Genomic DNA, 15134 nt, shown 5'->3' on the forward strand with positions numbered 1-15134 from the left:
ATTGACGGACGCCGGTGCGGTGGTGGAGCGCTAGGTGGCTCGGCGGCTGTCTGGTTGGCTGAGACCGTATGTGCTGCGAGGGTCGGGTCATCTGTCCCGCCGCGGAGTTAGCGTGTCCTGCAGTTGGAACATGGTTCTCGAAATCCGGGCCCCGCGAGCGCGGCGGGCGTGCTGAGGACGCCGGCCCAGTCCGCTGCTCGTTCTCTCCGGGGGCGGCCGGGCTTGGACAGCTGGGAGAAGCAGGCCAGAGCCTTGGGAGGGCCTCGGGCCCGGGGAGCCGGGGAGGATGAGCTGGCTCTTCCCCCTGACCAAGAGCGCGACCTCTTCGGCAGCTGGGTCCCCCTGCCTCACCAGCCTTCAGCAGCAGAAGCAGCGCCTGATCGAGTCCCTGCGGAACTCCCACTCCAGGTGACGACGGGTAGCTGCCTGGCCCAGGACAAAGTAGGGCGGGAGGACGGGCTGGCTCGACCCACCCTGAAGGCTCCTGGAGCCCACTCCCGCCAGCTGCCTCCTCTAGCTTCACCTCCCTCGTGGCGGGTCACTCGCGAGCTCCCCATTCCTACCTCGAGCCTGGTATTGTCCTCTGGATTCCCTGCCTCTGGCCCCACCGCTGCTTTCCACTCCCGACTAGCTCATCTCCCCTGACTCAGCGCTGCTGACAGTAATGCCCATCTGTGCCCAGTATCCCTGGCTTCCTCCCTATTTTCCCCCTTTGCTTACCTGATCACAACATTGACAGAACTCTCAAAGAGCCATTATGTCGCTAAAGGGAATTGTGAAGGTTTCATGGAGTGGAAAACAAAACTGTTGCAACATCAAAGGAAAGGGAAGCCAGAGTTTTCATCAATGAACTTATCTTCCAGTGACAGTCCATCCTCTTGAGCCTGTAATTAAAAACTCACCCTTTCCATCTCAGTGTCTGTGCGTTTTCTCACTTCCCTTTTCTTGGCCCCATGTTCAGGAATTGCCTTGTTATCTGAATTGTTTTGTTGTCTTACAGGTTTTTCACTTTGTCACAGTTAGTTCCCAACTACTTTCTAGTTTAAGGTTCTTTCAAATACTTTTACTATAAACTGGTTTGCTGCAGCCTTGCATATTGCACTGTCCGGGCTTTCAAGGATTAACTACTTCTTTCTTTATGTGAGTTTTACCATTCTAATTACTAAGTTTCACACCATGTGCTTTATGTAGAGCATGGTTAAACTCTAGCCCTTTTAAAAAATCTTGTCAAATTTAAACTACTACTAACAACTGGTGAGGCAGTTTTTTTTTTCTGTTATATGTGAGTTTAAATTCTAATCTACAATGGTTGTAAGTGAAGTACATTGACAAAAAAAATATTTTCTGTAAAATCAGTTTGCATTGCTGAGTGAATGTAAGATGATTTTTGTTTTTTGACCCAGTTATTTCATTTATAGAGGATTTTCACAAGCCAATATGTTAAAAAAAAAAAAACAACAGGAAAAGATGGCAGGCTATTATTGCTGGTCCCATTGTGGAAAATTAAGTTCATAAAGTTCCTACAAGTTTAAAGGTGGAAAGACATGGTATGTGTCCTCACCCAAAATATGAGTCACAGAGGCCGGGCATGGTGGCCCTTGCCTTTAATCCCAGCACTCAGGTGGTTGTGGTAGGAGAATTTTGTGCTCACATAGTATATTACACTTGTACATTTCCAACCTGGGCTACAAAGTGAGCTAGGTCAGCCTGGGCTAGAGTAAGGCTCTGCCTCACCACACACACACACACACGTCATGATCCATGCTCCTGTAAACATCCATAACAAATTTATTTAATCTAAGTTTTATGTATCCTAGGAGCATTCAGAAGTGGAGACCCAGGCAAAACTAAGAAGCTTATATTCAGTGAGAAATGGGCAGCTGTGTAGAGATGCGATTGGACAGAAGACATATATGTGATTTGATGGTAGTTGACTGAGGTGGAGAAACCCAGCAAAGGCTGTCTATTCAAGTTCTTCTTTGCCTCTCTGTATAGTATTTTTGGAATAAGAACCTTCTGTGAAAGAAAGGAGAGAATGACCTTTCTATTTTGGCTTCTTTGATCAGAAAGAAATTCTTTTTTCTTTGTTGTGCATGTATGTGTGTATCCCCACCCATATGTGAGGCTAGGAGAAGTGTTTTCCTGAGGTAGAGTTTCACTGAACCTGACACTCCTTGCTTCTCAGCTCCTCAGTGCTAGGATTTCAAGTGTGTACTTTTGTAACTTTTGTCAGTGGTACAGCTTGAATTCAGGTCCTCAGAGCAAGCACTCTTAACCCTAGCTCCAGCTATCTCCCCAGCACCAGAAACATTCTTTATAACTGCTTTGACAGAAAATGGTAGGAGAGAGACAGAAGTTAGACTTTACTACTGAAGCTTTCAAGTTCAACACACCAAAGTGCTAACCTTTGGGGTATCAGTTTCTGAGCCCCAACACAAGTCAATCTGACCCTCAATTACATTCTTTACTAATCTTTGAAAGCTTCTAATATAGATATGATGACTATAAAAAAAAAGATATGATGACTAGGTAAGATCACTCGTTTTTAACAAATGTAACAAAAGTTTGTGCCTCACAAAATTGTCATCGGGGAAGACATAGATAGTATTAGTCCTACTATTGCAGAAACACTTTGTAGAACATCATTTTGGAAATAATTGCTTTTAAAAACATTTTGTGTGTTTTGTTAATTTTGTTGGAAAGTTTTTATTCTTTAGGTTGGAATTAAACATTCAAAATATTCCAAAATTTCTTATGGCTAAAACTGGCAAATAAGGAAAATGCTCTATTTTATGTTTTGGCTTTCCAAATAATGACTAAAGCAGTGATTTTCATCTGAGGAGTCCTGGAATTGGCTTATGAGGATCAGTAAGTACTCATACTTGAATGCAGAAAGGATCCGTTTTATATACTACTTTCTGAATTAGAAATTTTGGACATATGATAAAATGTACATATTTTAGGGGTATGAACACATAACCTTAAGTATTTTGATTTCTGTTAGTTATCTAATAAAAATATTTGAGCTTTTTATTTAACTGAAATATTTCAAATTCACAAGTTACACTTGGATAATTCTGGAGATGTTTTAGTAGGTCATATATCCTCCAGTTTTCAAAGAATTAGGTACACCCAGAGACAAATGGCATTTACCTATTCTTGTTAGGTTAACCCTTTCAAATAATAGACATTTCTAAGCTAGCCTATAAAAATAGTCAGTCTTTATACTATCATATACCTATCTATCTATCTATCTATCTATCTATCTATATGTTTATTTTCTTTGATTAGGCAAATTACTAGTCCACTTTATGCCTAAAGACTTATGCAGTGCCACCATGATTGGTTATTTTAAAGTGCAGTGTGAAAGTTAAAAGAATGTTATTAAGTATTTGTTTTTTTTAATTTTTTATTTGATATGAACATACTTAGTATATAAACAACGCATGTTGGTAACATGTTTTCCCTCATCCCTGCCCCTTTTCCAAAGAGGCCTTCTTCATTGGGAATGCAGGTCAACCCCATGTGGATTGTGAATTATGCATTGTGTGGGCAGCAGTCAGTATGGGGTAGAGGCATGTCTCTGTGCATAATGTCCCAACTTGTGGCTCTAATAATCTTTTCTCCCCCTCATCCACAAAATTCCCTGAGCCATGTTGGGTGCATTTTAAGTCTAATTCAGTGATGGGCTCTTAGGAACATCTGGATCTCTGCTTCAGTAGATGTTGAGTATCCTCAGTATCTATCTCCTTCACCCTTGTGCTGGTATCAGGTTCACCCAGAAAGCAGCACTCTTGGTCATTTCCCCAATTCCTCTTTGGTTTAAGCTGGGCCTGGGGTGAAGTGCATTAGGTCATTTATCTTGTCCAGTCCTGCTCCCATCTGAAAAAGAGAAGCAGAATCTCCAAAGGAGAGTGAAGGAAGCACCAGTTAAATGGGATAACTATTATTAATTTAGAGAGAATTAAAAGGGTGTAGACCCTCTTATAGTCCAAGATTAGTGGGAGATTGACATCTAGATATGATTCTTCCTTGTTTCTCAGTTCCAGATATGAGTCTCTTTCCACTGAGTGGATCCATTAGCCAATCCAAAAACAATTGGTTACCCACTGTGACTGTGTACCACTATTGCACTTGTGTGAGCATCACATCAGGTTGTTTGCTTCTGAGTTGCTCAGACAGATGTTAGTCACTTTCCCTCCAGTAGCTCATGTAGTGCCTTCCAGCACTAGATGGGCTAACTCTCTGGGGACTCTTCCTGATTCCAACCAGGTCTCCAACAGTGTATGTTGTCTTCAGCAGTAAGGTCTTACCATTAACCTCTGGTGGGTAATAAAATGCTCTGACAGAAATATGTCTTGTTTGTTTTGGGAGATCTACTAGGTCTCTCTGATCAACAGCTCATTGTGGGTGTTATAAGCAACATCCTGGTCCAGGGAATTACAGGCCATTGCCAAGGGGAAAGAAAAAAGACGAAGACAGGAAAAAAAAAAAGGAGGGAAAAATTTAAGGTTAGGCTTTATCTCACCCTCTCCAGGGCCCTTTGATTCAGGTGTTCCCCCTCATGTCCCATTGAGGGTTCAGCCTTTTAGTCTAACTTCCAGGATATAGATTTCTACAGTACCAGTTCAATTTGGATTCAGTTTTGTGTGCCCCCCCACCCTCCCTATTGTCCAAGCCTCAAGATGCCATTCATGTATGTCAGCAACTCGGGCTGATCCAAGTTAGGAATTGCAGATGAGTGAGACCATGCAACAATTGTCTTTCTGTGAGTGTGTGAGTTTACTTAGTATGATCTGTTCCAAGTTCGACCATTTTTTCTACAAACTTCATTGTGTCATTTTTTTCTTACTGCTGAGTAGAATTCCATTGTGTAGATATACCACATCTTGGTTATCCATTCATCCAATGATGGGCACCTGGGTTGATTCCAGTGCTTAGCTATTATGAATTGAGGACCTATAAACATGATTGAGCAATTGTCTCTGAACTGAGTGAGGTATGGAGCTTTTAGGGTAAATGCCCAGTAAGGGAATAGTAGGGTCTGTTGGTAACTCTATGTTTATCCTTTTCAGGAGTCTGCATATTGATTTCTGTAGAGGTTGTACCTGCTTACATTCCCACCAAAAGTGAATGAGTGTTTCTATTTCTCCATATACTCACCAACATTTGTTTTCACTTGATTGTTTCATGTTTGTTATCCTTATTGGGGTAAGGTGGAATCTCGTGGATATTTTAATTTGCATTTTCCTAATGGTTAGGGATGTTGAACATTTTCTTAACTGTGTGTTAGCCATTTGTAATTCTTCCTGTGAGAACTCCCTATTCAGTTCTTTGCCCCACTTTTGGACTGGGTTGTTTGATTTTTTTTGTTGTTTAGGTTTTTGGTTTTTCAAGGTAGGGTCTCACTCTAGCCCAGGCTGACCTGGAATTCACTATGTAGTCTCAGGGTGGCCTCGAACTCACAGTGATCATCTTATCTCTGCCTCCCTAGTTCTGGGATTAAAGGCATGTGTCATCACACCCGGCTTTGTTGTTTAGTTTTTTGACCTCTTCCTAGCTTCTAGATAGTAGGCGTCTATCAGTGGTTTAGCTGGCAAAGATTTTCTCCCATTCAGGGGGTAATCTGTTGGCTTTATTTGTGGTATGTTTGTCTATGCAAAAGTTTTTTACCTTCATGAAATCCTATTGGTTGAGTGCTTGTTTAATTTCCTTGGCTACTGGGGTTTGGTCAGGAGGTCTTTTCCCAGTCCTATATTGTGGAGCATGCCCCTTATTTTTTATCTGGTAGTTTAACAGGTTCAGGTCCTATATTAAGGTCTTTAATCCATTTGGACCTGATTTTTGTGTGGAGAAATGAGTGATTCTAATTTCATTTTTCTACATATGATCATTCAATTTGTCCAACACCATTTGTTCAAGATGCTGTCTTTTCTTCAGTCAACACAAATAGGTACTTTTGTCAAAGATGAAGTAGCTGTAGTTACTTCACCTAAGATCTGGGTCTTCAATTCTATTCCATTAGTCTATGTTTCTGTTTTTATTCCAGTACAATGCTGTTTTTATTACTATGGCTTTGTAATATAGCCTTATATCAGGTAGGGTGATAACTCCAGAGGGGTTTTTCTTGTTGTTTTTTTTTTAGATATATTTGTATATCTGAGAGGTCTATTACCATTCCATGTGAATTTTGAGATTTTTTTTTTCAGTGAAGAATGATGCTGGATTTTTTTATTTGCAAAATACCACATTTTATTCAGATTTTACAAAGAAATGCCAAAAGGGGAAGGCTGGGAGTTAAGTGGAGATAGAGTGGGAAGAAGAAAAGTACACCACATGTAACCCAAAAGCCCATGTGGGCTATGTGTAGCTCCAAGGGAAAAAAGCATGGAAAGAAAAGAGAAAAGAAAGTTTAAGGAGCTCCTGCCATGTAGGGAACTGGAGAGGATAAAGAACCTACATGGAGAGTAAGGGATAACAGGTCATCCCAGCTGGGCCTGGGCCTGGTCTGAGTCAGTCCAGACCCAGCTGAGGAAAAATCTCACCTACAGCTAGAAGTTCCCAAGTTATCAGAGGGACCAATACTATTATTTTTATTGGTATTGCATTAAATATGTATATTGCTTTCAGTAGAATTGCCATTTTCACAATATTAATTTTACCTATCCAAGAGCATGAGAAGTCTTTCCATCTTCTCAAGTCTTTCATAATTTCTTTCTTTTTTTTCTTCATTTTTTTAATTTTTTATTTTTATTTATATATTTGAGAGCAACAGACAGAGAGAGAGAGCGAGAGAGAATGGGCACGCCAGGGCCTCCCAGCCACTGCAAATTAACTCCAGATGCGTGCGCTCCTTTGTGCATCTGGCTAACGTGGGTCCTGAGGAATCAAGCCTCGAACTGGGGTCCTTAGGCTTCACAGGCAAGCGCTTAACCACTAAGCCATCTCTCCAGCCCCATAATTTCTTTCTTGAGGTTTTTTTTTAAATGTTTTCATTATAGAGGTCTTTTGCTTCCTTGATTAGGGTTATTCCAGGGTATTTAGTCTTTTTGTTGCTATTGAAAATGAAACAGCCTCACTGATTTCTTTCTCTGTACGTTTTGTCCTTTGTATATAGAAAAGCTACTCATTTTTGTGCATTCATTTTTTATCATGCTACTTTACTGAAGGAATTAATCACCTTTAGAAGTTTTGAGATGGAGACTTTGGGATCACTTATGTACAGGGCCATGTGATCTGCAAATTGGGCTAACTTGACTTCTTTTCCAATTTGAATACCTTTTGTTTCTTTCTCCTTTCTTACTGCTTGGGCTAGTACTTCTAGTTCCATGTTGAAGAGCAGTGGTGAGAGTGGGCACCCCTGTCTTGTTCCCAATCTCAGTGGGAATTCCTTGCATTTCCATTAAGTATTATTTCTATATAGCCTTCATTATATTGAGGTATAAACCCTTCATACCAATTCTTTTCAGTGTTTTGATCATGAAGTATTGTATTTTGTCAGAGGCCTTCTCTGCATCAGTTGAAATGATCATGTGGATCTTATTGCCAAAAGTTTCTTTATGTGGTGTATTATGTTGACCAATTTACATATGTTAAACCAGCCCTGTATCCTTGGGATGAAGCCTAATTGGTCAATATGGATAATGCTTTTGATGTGTTGTTGAATTTGGTTTCAAGGATTTTGTTCAGGATCTTTACATCTAAATTCATCAGGGATATAGGCCTATGGTTTTCTTGTTGCATCTCTGTCTGGTTTTGGTATCAGGGTGATTGTAACTTCAAAAAAGAAGTTGGGGAGTCTTCCCTGGTATCTGCCTATGCGAAACAGTTTGAGAAAAATTGGTTTCAGTTCTTCAATGAAGGTTTCATAGAATTCTGCTGAGAAGCTGTCCAGTCCTGGACTCCTTGGATGTGATAGGTCTGTTTAGGAGATTAATCTGTTTTGAGTTTAATTTCAGGAGGTGGTATATATCTAGGAATTCATCCATTCCTTCCAGATTATTTACTTTTGTGGAGTAGAGGATTTGCAAGTATGCCCTGGTGATTCTTCCAATTTCATTGATGTCTGTTGTGGTCTCTTCTTTTTCATTTCTGATTTGGTTAATTTGAGACTTCTGTTTTTTATTTTTCTTTTGCTTGATTGATTTGGCTAGGGATTTGTCAACCATGCTTATTTTTTTAAAGAACCAGCTCTTCGTTTCATCAATTATTTTCAATAGTTTTCTTAGTTTACAATTCATTAATTTCTGCTCTAATCTTGATTATTTATTTCCATCTGGAACTCTTTGGGTTGGATTCTTCTTGCTTTTCCAGTACTTTTAGGTGGACAGTCAGTGATTGATTTGGGATCTCTGTCTTTTTAATCAAGACATTTAGGGCTATAAATTTTCCCCTTAGGACTGTCTTCAGTGTGTCCCATAAGTTTTGGTAGGTTTGTTTTCATTATCATTGAATTCTGGGAATTTCAGTTTCTTCCACAACCCATTCATTGTTTAAAAGTGTGTTGTTTAGTCTCCAGAAGCTGGTGGAGTTCTTGATGTGTCTCTTGTTGCTAATTGCTAGCTTTAAACCATTGTGATCTGACATGATGCAGGAAGTTACTTCAGTTTTCCTGGCTTTATGGAGGCATACTTAATGGCCTAATATGGTCAGTTTTGGAGTAGGATCTGTGGGCTGCTGAGGAGAATGTGTATTTTGTAGAGTTGGGGTGGAAAGTTCTGTAGATGTCCTTCAGCTCTAATTAATCAGTATCATTGAATATTGCCCACTTCCTTCATATTTCATATTATTTTTTTTCCTAAATGGGAGGTAAGTAACTGTTTTTACCTGTAAGAAGATCTTTTGTTCCTTCTACTTTACAGTAACTTTTCTCACCTGTTCTCTGATTTCGCTTCCAACTCTTATGTCCCTTCCAGCTCCTTTTACTCTGAAAATTCCATTACAGCAGAGTCTGCTAAAACACTTTTCTCTAATGGATTTGAACCCCTTTTTAGTTATTTTTATAAATTCTTACTTCCTTATCTTCCAGGTCTGAACTTCATGGGTTTTTTCTCAGTGATGGGGCAGTCAAGGAAGCTGGTGGTCCAAAAAAGTGCATAACCAAAGCATAATAGCATGTTTAAGTCTGCAATGAAAATGGAAACTGAATGTTATACAGACTAGGCACAAGTACTTTTTCTTATCTTCTAAGTAATACTTTTCACCATATTTAATTTACCATTAAATTTTCTGTGTTTAAACATAGAACTAATTCTTCTACCTTCTGAAGAAATTCACCCTATACGCACTGTTGGTTTTGTATCTAGTCCATTTCCTCTGACTTCCTGGAAAAACACCTATTTTGTTTCAGGTTTCCCATCTGCAGGACCACAGATTTAGGGAATTTGGGCTTCATCAGCTTCAGGAGGTACAAAAAACAAAATGATTGTTTATATTAATGATTTTTCTAGTTCTATTTAGCCCCAACCTAAACCTATACTGTAAGTGGTAGTCATTATGTATTACTAACTATTTAAATTCGTAGTCACAGATTTCCCAGTCAAAGGACTGCTGTATTCACTTTGACAATAATTAATTACATGATAATTCTAGTGTGCTGTTTATATTCCACAGGAGTAATGTTGATATAATGATATTTATCAGAATTTTTCTTTTTTTACAATGACACAACTAACAGTCATAATGAATGTTTTTCAGCCAATAATTCAAGAGATATAGATGTGTCATTAACTGCCAGTTTAACTTTGTGTAGTTGTATAACTTCATAGGCCTTATGGCCACTAAAAAGAAAGGCTTAACTACCTGATCTCACATTGCTCTGCTCTACTGTGAAAAGTCAGATGATTCCTCAGGGTCCTCAGCATAATGCAGTTCTTAAAGACAAAAGCAAAATGAATTTGAGCATCATAAATGGAAGGGAAATTACAAAGGAACAGAAGCTGGTCAAGATTCCAGCTCTAATTTTAAAACATACCAGCCGTATGACATTTTTGCAAGATATTCAGTTATTCTAATTCAGTTTTCATTTGTAAAATTATGAATTATGAATTATGGTTCATAGCATGTAAGATTGGGGGTGGAGGGACTGGGGATAGAACCCAAAGCTGTTAGTCACATACACAACCACTGTGATACATCCCTAGCTCTCACATAGGAAGTTTGATATTTAAGTAATCCTTATAAACATTGTTTAAAAACCTAGCACATAGACATGTAATAAATTTCACATTCCTATTTCAAGTATGTCTAAAAGCCTTGCCTCTTGATATAAATTCTTCTAACCTTCCTTTTTGTGAATCATTCACAAGCCTATCTAAAAGTCTTGTCTTTTGCATGACTACTTTGCATGTAGAAAACAAGTCTGTTCAAGAGTTATCAAACTTACCAGTGAAATGTACCTATTTAGAAGGGTTTAGTCTGCAATGCTGGTGAAGAATCTGGACTATTATTTAGCACACAGGAAGTGCTCTCTCAATGGCAATTATTGTACATTTGTTATATATTTCTTTTTAAATTAATTATAAACTTTACTGTATGAACAGGTTACATATTGGTCAATTTCCATTGGATTATCCTCTTATATCCCATCTCCCCTGCCCCTATTCCACTGAGGACCCTCCTCAGTGGACTCATTTATATTCACTTTGGGGTCATGAATGCAACCAATCCTAATGCCTTCCATCCTGTAGCTCTTACATTCTTCCTACATTGTCCTCTGTAATGTTTCCTGAACATTGGTGGGCATGTCATAAGTCTCCTTTAATGATTAGCTCTCTGCAACCTTTGAATTCCTGCTTTGGTGAGTTTTCATTGTCTACCACCCTCTGCCTGGAGCTGGTTGTCAGGCCACAGTGAGAGCAGCATTCATGTTTAAATCTCTACTTCCTTTGTAATGTCTCCTGGGCCCATGTTGTGAATTCTTGTATCTTATAAGTAGTAGTATATGTAAGTAAGTGACAATACCTGAGATAAGCCTGTATATAGGAAAGGTTTATGTTGGCTCAGAGTTTCAGAGATTTCAGCAGCAGTTGGCTCTTCTGGTTTTTGACCATTGATGGAACTTCCCCTGGATACTGTAAGCATGAAAAAATAAACACCTTTCCTCCTATAAACTGGTTCTGCTCAGGTGTTTGTCCCAGCAATGGGAAGGGAAGCTGATTGCAACAAAAGGACTATCAAAGAAATGAGAATGACAATAAACTATATATTCTGATTAACAATGTTTTATATTTTTCTAGTTCTATTTGGCCTCAAACAGATAAAAGGTACTGAGGTTGACCCATGGTAATTCTCAGAGAACCTAGAAAATAAACTTATTAATGAAAAGCCATTTAACTTTTCTGTTGTGGTATAGAAGCAATAGTTTATGTATGTGTGTATGTTTATTTATAACTAAAGTAGAACCACTAGGGCTGGAGGTGAAACTCAGTGGTAGAACCACATGCCTCTATGTGTCACCATAAAGATGTAGTTATCAAATACTACTGTATGATTTATTATAATAAAAGTGGAAAAATCTAAATATATGATAGAGTAGTTTAAATGACCATATTGCTAGACTATCATCCAGCCACTAAAAGTGATTATTGAAAATGAAACATTCATTTATGTAAATTTAGAACCATAATAAATTGTTGAGTTGGAGAAACTAGTTGTAAAGTTGTTCAATATAATTATACTTTTGTTGTAGAAAAAATTGTGAATATAGAAAAAATTTAAAGGTTATAATAGTAGTTATAGTAGATATATTAGATATATGAGATCCTGAGTTACTAAAAATCATAATTTTTACCATAAGCTTAAATTTTGAATTATAGAAATTATTAGTATAGGAGAATATAGTAGCACATTTGTAATCAATATCCAGGGACTGATTCTTATTTAATGAAGTAAAACAATAACATGCTGTTTTGTCTAATGCATTACTGGATTGCCATGATTAACTTGTTTTGAAATTTGTTAATAATAGTTCAGTTCTCATTAATACCTAAATATTATTTTCCATTTTGTTTGATACCCTATTTGTGAAGAAAACATTTCAAATACTTTAAGGTCCGGAATATGACAGTGGAGGAAGTTATTTGGAATTCCTGATTTGAAATTTTTGTTTGTTTGTTTTCAAGGTAGGGTCTCTCTCTAATCCAGGCTGATATGGAATTCACTATGCCATCTCAGGGTGGCCTCAAACTCACAGCAGTAATCCTCCTACCTCTGCCTCCTGAGTGCTGGGATTAAAGGCATGCACCACCATGCCCAGCTTCTTATTTGAAAAGTTTAAATGTAAGCTATTAGAATATGTTTTCTATTTTAAATTTCTACAAAATCCAGACCATGCCTAAAAAAATTGGTGAGTTAACATTTTAATGCCACAATTCAGAAAAGATCAGACATAGATACTTGTTTTCTGCTTTTTGAAAATAATGTCAGATAAATATTTAGCACTTATTTGCTTGGTATTCTGCTAAGACCTTTATATATATGATCCTACTAAATTTAAATCACTTGCTACACAGATAGATGCATTGGATATCCCCACTTCTCACCAAAAGAAAGGGCTTAGACAGGTGCAGCAATTTGCTCATGATCCGTAGTAAGTTAGGACATGGTAGAGGCAGGATTTGAACCCAGAAAGCCTGACCTAAAATGTCATGCTTTTAATCACTAAGATGCTCTGGTTGATTCTCCTTGAAAATACATGATATCTTGGGATCCTAAGGTAATATAAAAGAGTTTAGAAATTAGACCTCCATGTTCAAAAGAGCATTCTTACTACTGAGAGGGTTGTCAATATAAACTTGGCCCCCAAAAGAAACTTTCATGTACATCCTGATATTGAGTATCTGTTTAAGACCTTCAGTAGCCATTTACTATCAGTGATAATCTCATTCCATAGGACATTAGAGTTATTTACAGCAAAGATTTTGCCTCAGCTCCATCCAACACTTTGAACCGTAAAGAGTACCTAAGGCCAAGCGTGGTAGCACATGCCTTTAATACCAGCTCTCTGGAGGCAGAAGTAGAAGGATCACAGTGAGTTAAGGTTACCTGAGACTACATAGTGAATTCCAGGTTAGCCAGGGCTAGAGCAAGACTCTGCCTTGGGAAAAAAAAAAAAAAAAAAGCCCTGGCTTATGTCTCCCATTCTTAGGGTCACTGTTGTTCCAGATTGGCTGATAAAATACCAGCTTTGGTATCCAAAAGGGAAATAGAAAGAAGGCAAGAAAGGTTAAATGAGCACATAACTAGTGCTGTTCTTTCATCCTGCTTTTCTGGGAATCCACTGCACAATTTGACTATATATTTTATTAGGCAGGACTGAAGTCTTTAACAATTAGTTAAAAGAAGGGATAAACATTGCTACCTAGAATAAAATTGAGTTTCTTTTAGGGACAGAGGAGATTGTGACCAGCAGCCAGTAACCTCTATCTTAACACTCCAGGAGACTATCATCTTTTAAGTTTAAGCTGATAAGACTCAGATGTCCCCAGCTGTCTGTGTAGCTGAATAATGTCAGACTTGTAATCAGAACACAAATATCTTGCTGGCCTGTATTAACTAGAAGGTTCACAGTTGTTTCTACTAATAATAAATGAGATATAATGATAATAAGTTAATCTATTGTTAATTCAAGAGTTTTTCCTTGCCCAATTTCCTCATGATCCTTCCCTTCCCCCATATATTTCAAAATAGTATTGCCTGTTCATTTGACATACCTTTTCAACTACGGTAATTTTTCTCAAAATCCAAGTTCTGCCAGTTATCTAGATTCTGTAATTAAAACTAAAAGTTTTGATGGGCTTTATCATTTAACATTTGGTTTTCACAAGAATGGCTTTCTTACCTTTTTTCAACTTTTTCTTACAGTATAGCTGAAATACAAAAAGATGTGGAATACAGGCTGCCATTCACAGTAAACAACCTTACAATTAACATTAATATGTGAGTAGAACTGTATACTATTTTTTCATGGATCAGGTTTTAAACTTTTTGGTTTTATCACCTAACAACTTGACAATTAATAATAGAGTTGTATCTTATATTTCATGTAATAGAATTTAATTTGTTTTGTCTCTTTTTTTTTTACTATCAGATGTAGAATGTTTAAAGTGAACTTACTTTAAGTAATCATAACTTACAAAAGCGTGTTTAGTTTAGTGAGAGAAAAATTGTATGACTCATTGCTTAGCACAATGCCTGTACATAGGGAGACTTTAGTAAGTACCAGATTCCTGATTACAACTAAGCATGAACATGTAACTGCCAGGTAGTAGGCTTGTCATGCATGCTTTATGAATCTACATAGCAGGAGTGAAAGTTAGAAGAAACTACTGGTGCATAGTAAATTACAAGTTGGCTCCAAAGGTCATCTATTGCCTCTTTTACCAAAGTCATTTAAAAATCTTCATCTATCTAAATGAGCAGTTTTATTTCCCCTTAGTATCCTAGTAGAGCTAGACAGAGCATACAGCAACGATCCACTTTTCTTGATTGTCATTGCTGCCAACAAAGGAACTGTAAGGCAATTTAAAGGGAAGTATGCTGAGTTTTAGACATATGGAAAATAGATTTGTATTCACTAAACTTTTTATTTAAAAAAGTAGATTTCACTTTCTGATCTTAATTGTGTGAGACAAATTTTTTTTTTTTGTCTTTTTGAATTCAGAATTTATTATTCTTTTTTTGAAACAACATGATTTGACTTCAAAGTGGGGAGAGGTGTTAACTGGGACATACAGGATCCTTATAGAAAGAAGGCATAAGAACAGCTACAATTTGTCCTCGTATTATCTTGCTATTAGTAGTACAATGCATACTGAAATAGTTCTTGGTAGCATTTCACAGGTAACATGCACAGGCACATGTACACACACACACACACACACACACACACACACACACACGCACACGCACACGTGCGCACACCCAAACTACATATCTAGAGCCTGTGATTAAATAACTAGCCAGAGTGGGTTTTTGATTTACCTGATACAAATACCTGATCTAGTTTTTGTACAGCTCAGAATATCTTCTTTGAAAGCAATTAACTAACATGTACCAGATGATTCTATAACTCATGTTATCCAAAGTGTACATTAAAAGAAGTCTGTCATGTTAATAACTATATAGTCTTTCTG

The 15134-nt window shown here is 37.8% G+C and overlaps 1 protein-coding gene across 1 annotated transcript in view; it reads left to right on the forward strand.

Annotated features, from left to right (window-relative positions):
- Nucleotides 1–18: 18 nt before the first annotated feature.
- The window catches only part of Vps37a (VPS37A subunit of ESCRT-I), a 39294-nt gene continuing 24178 nt past the window's right edge, over nt 19–15134 (forward strand). The window contains exons 1-2 of the mRNA XM_045160561.1: nt 19–408; nt 13864–13938. Coding sequence (XP_045016496.1) covers nt 287–408; nt 13864–13938 — 197 coding nt within the window. The 5' untranslated portion in view covers nt 19–286. The remainder of the gene's footprint in view (nt 409–13863; nt 13939–15134) is intronic.

Source organism: Jaculus jaculus, chromosome 1, assembly GCF_020740685.1.
Source record: "Jaculus jaculus isolate mJacJac1 chromosome 1, mJacJac1.mat.Y.cur, whole genome shotgun sequence".
NCBI classification, from domain to species: Eukaryota; Metazoa; Chordata; class Mammalia; order Rodentia; family Dipodidae; genus Jaculus; species Jaculus jaculus.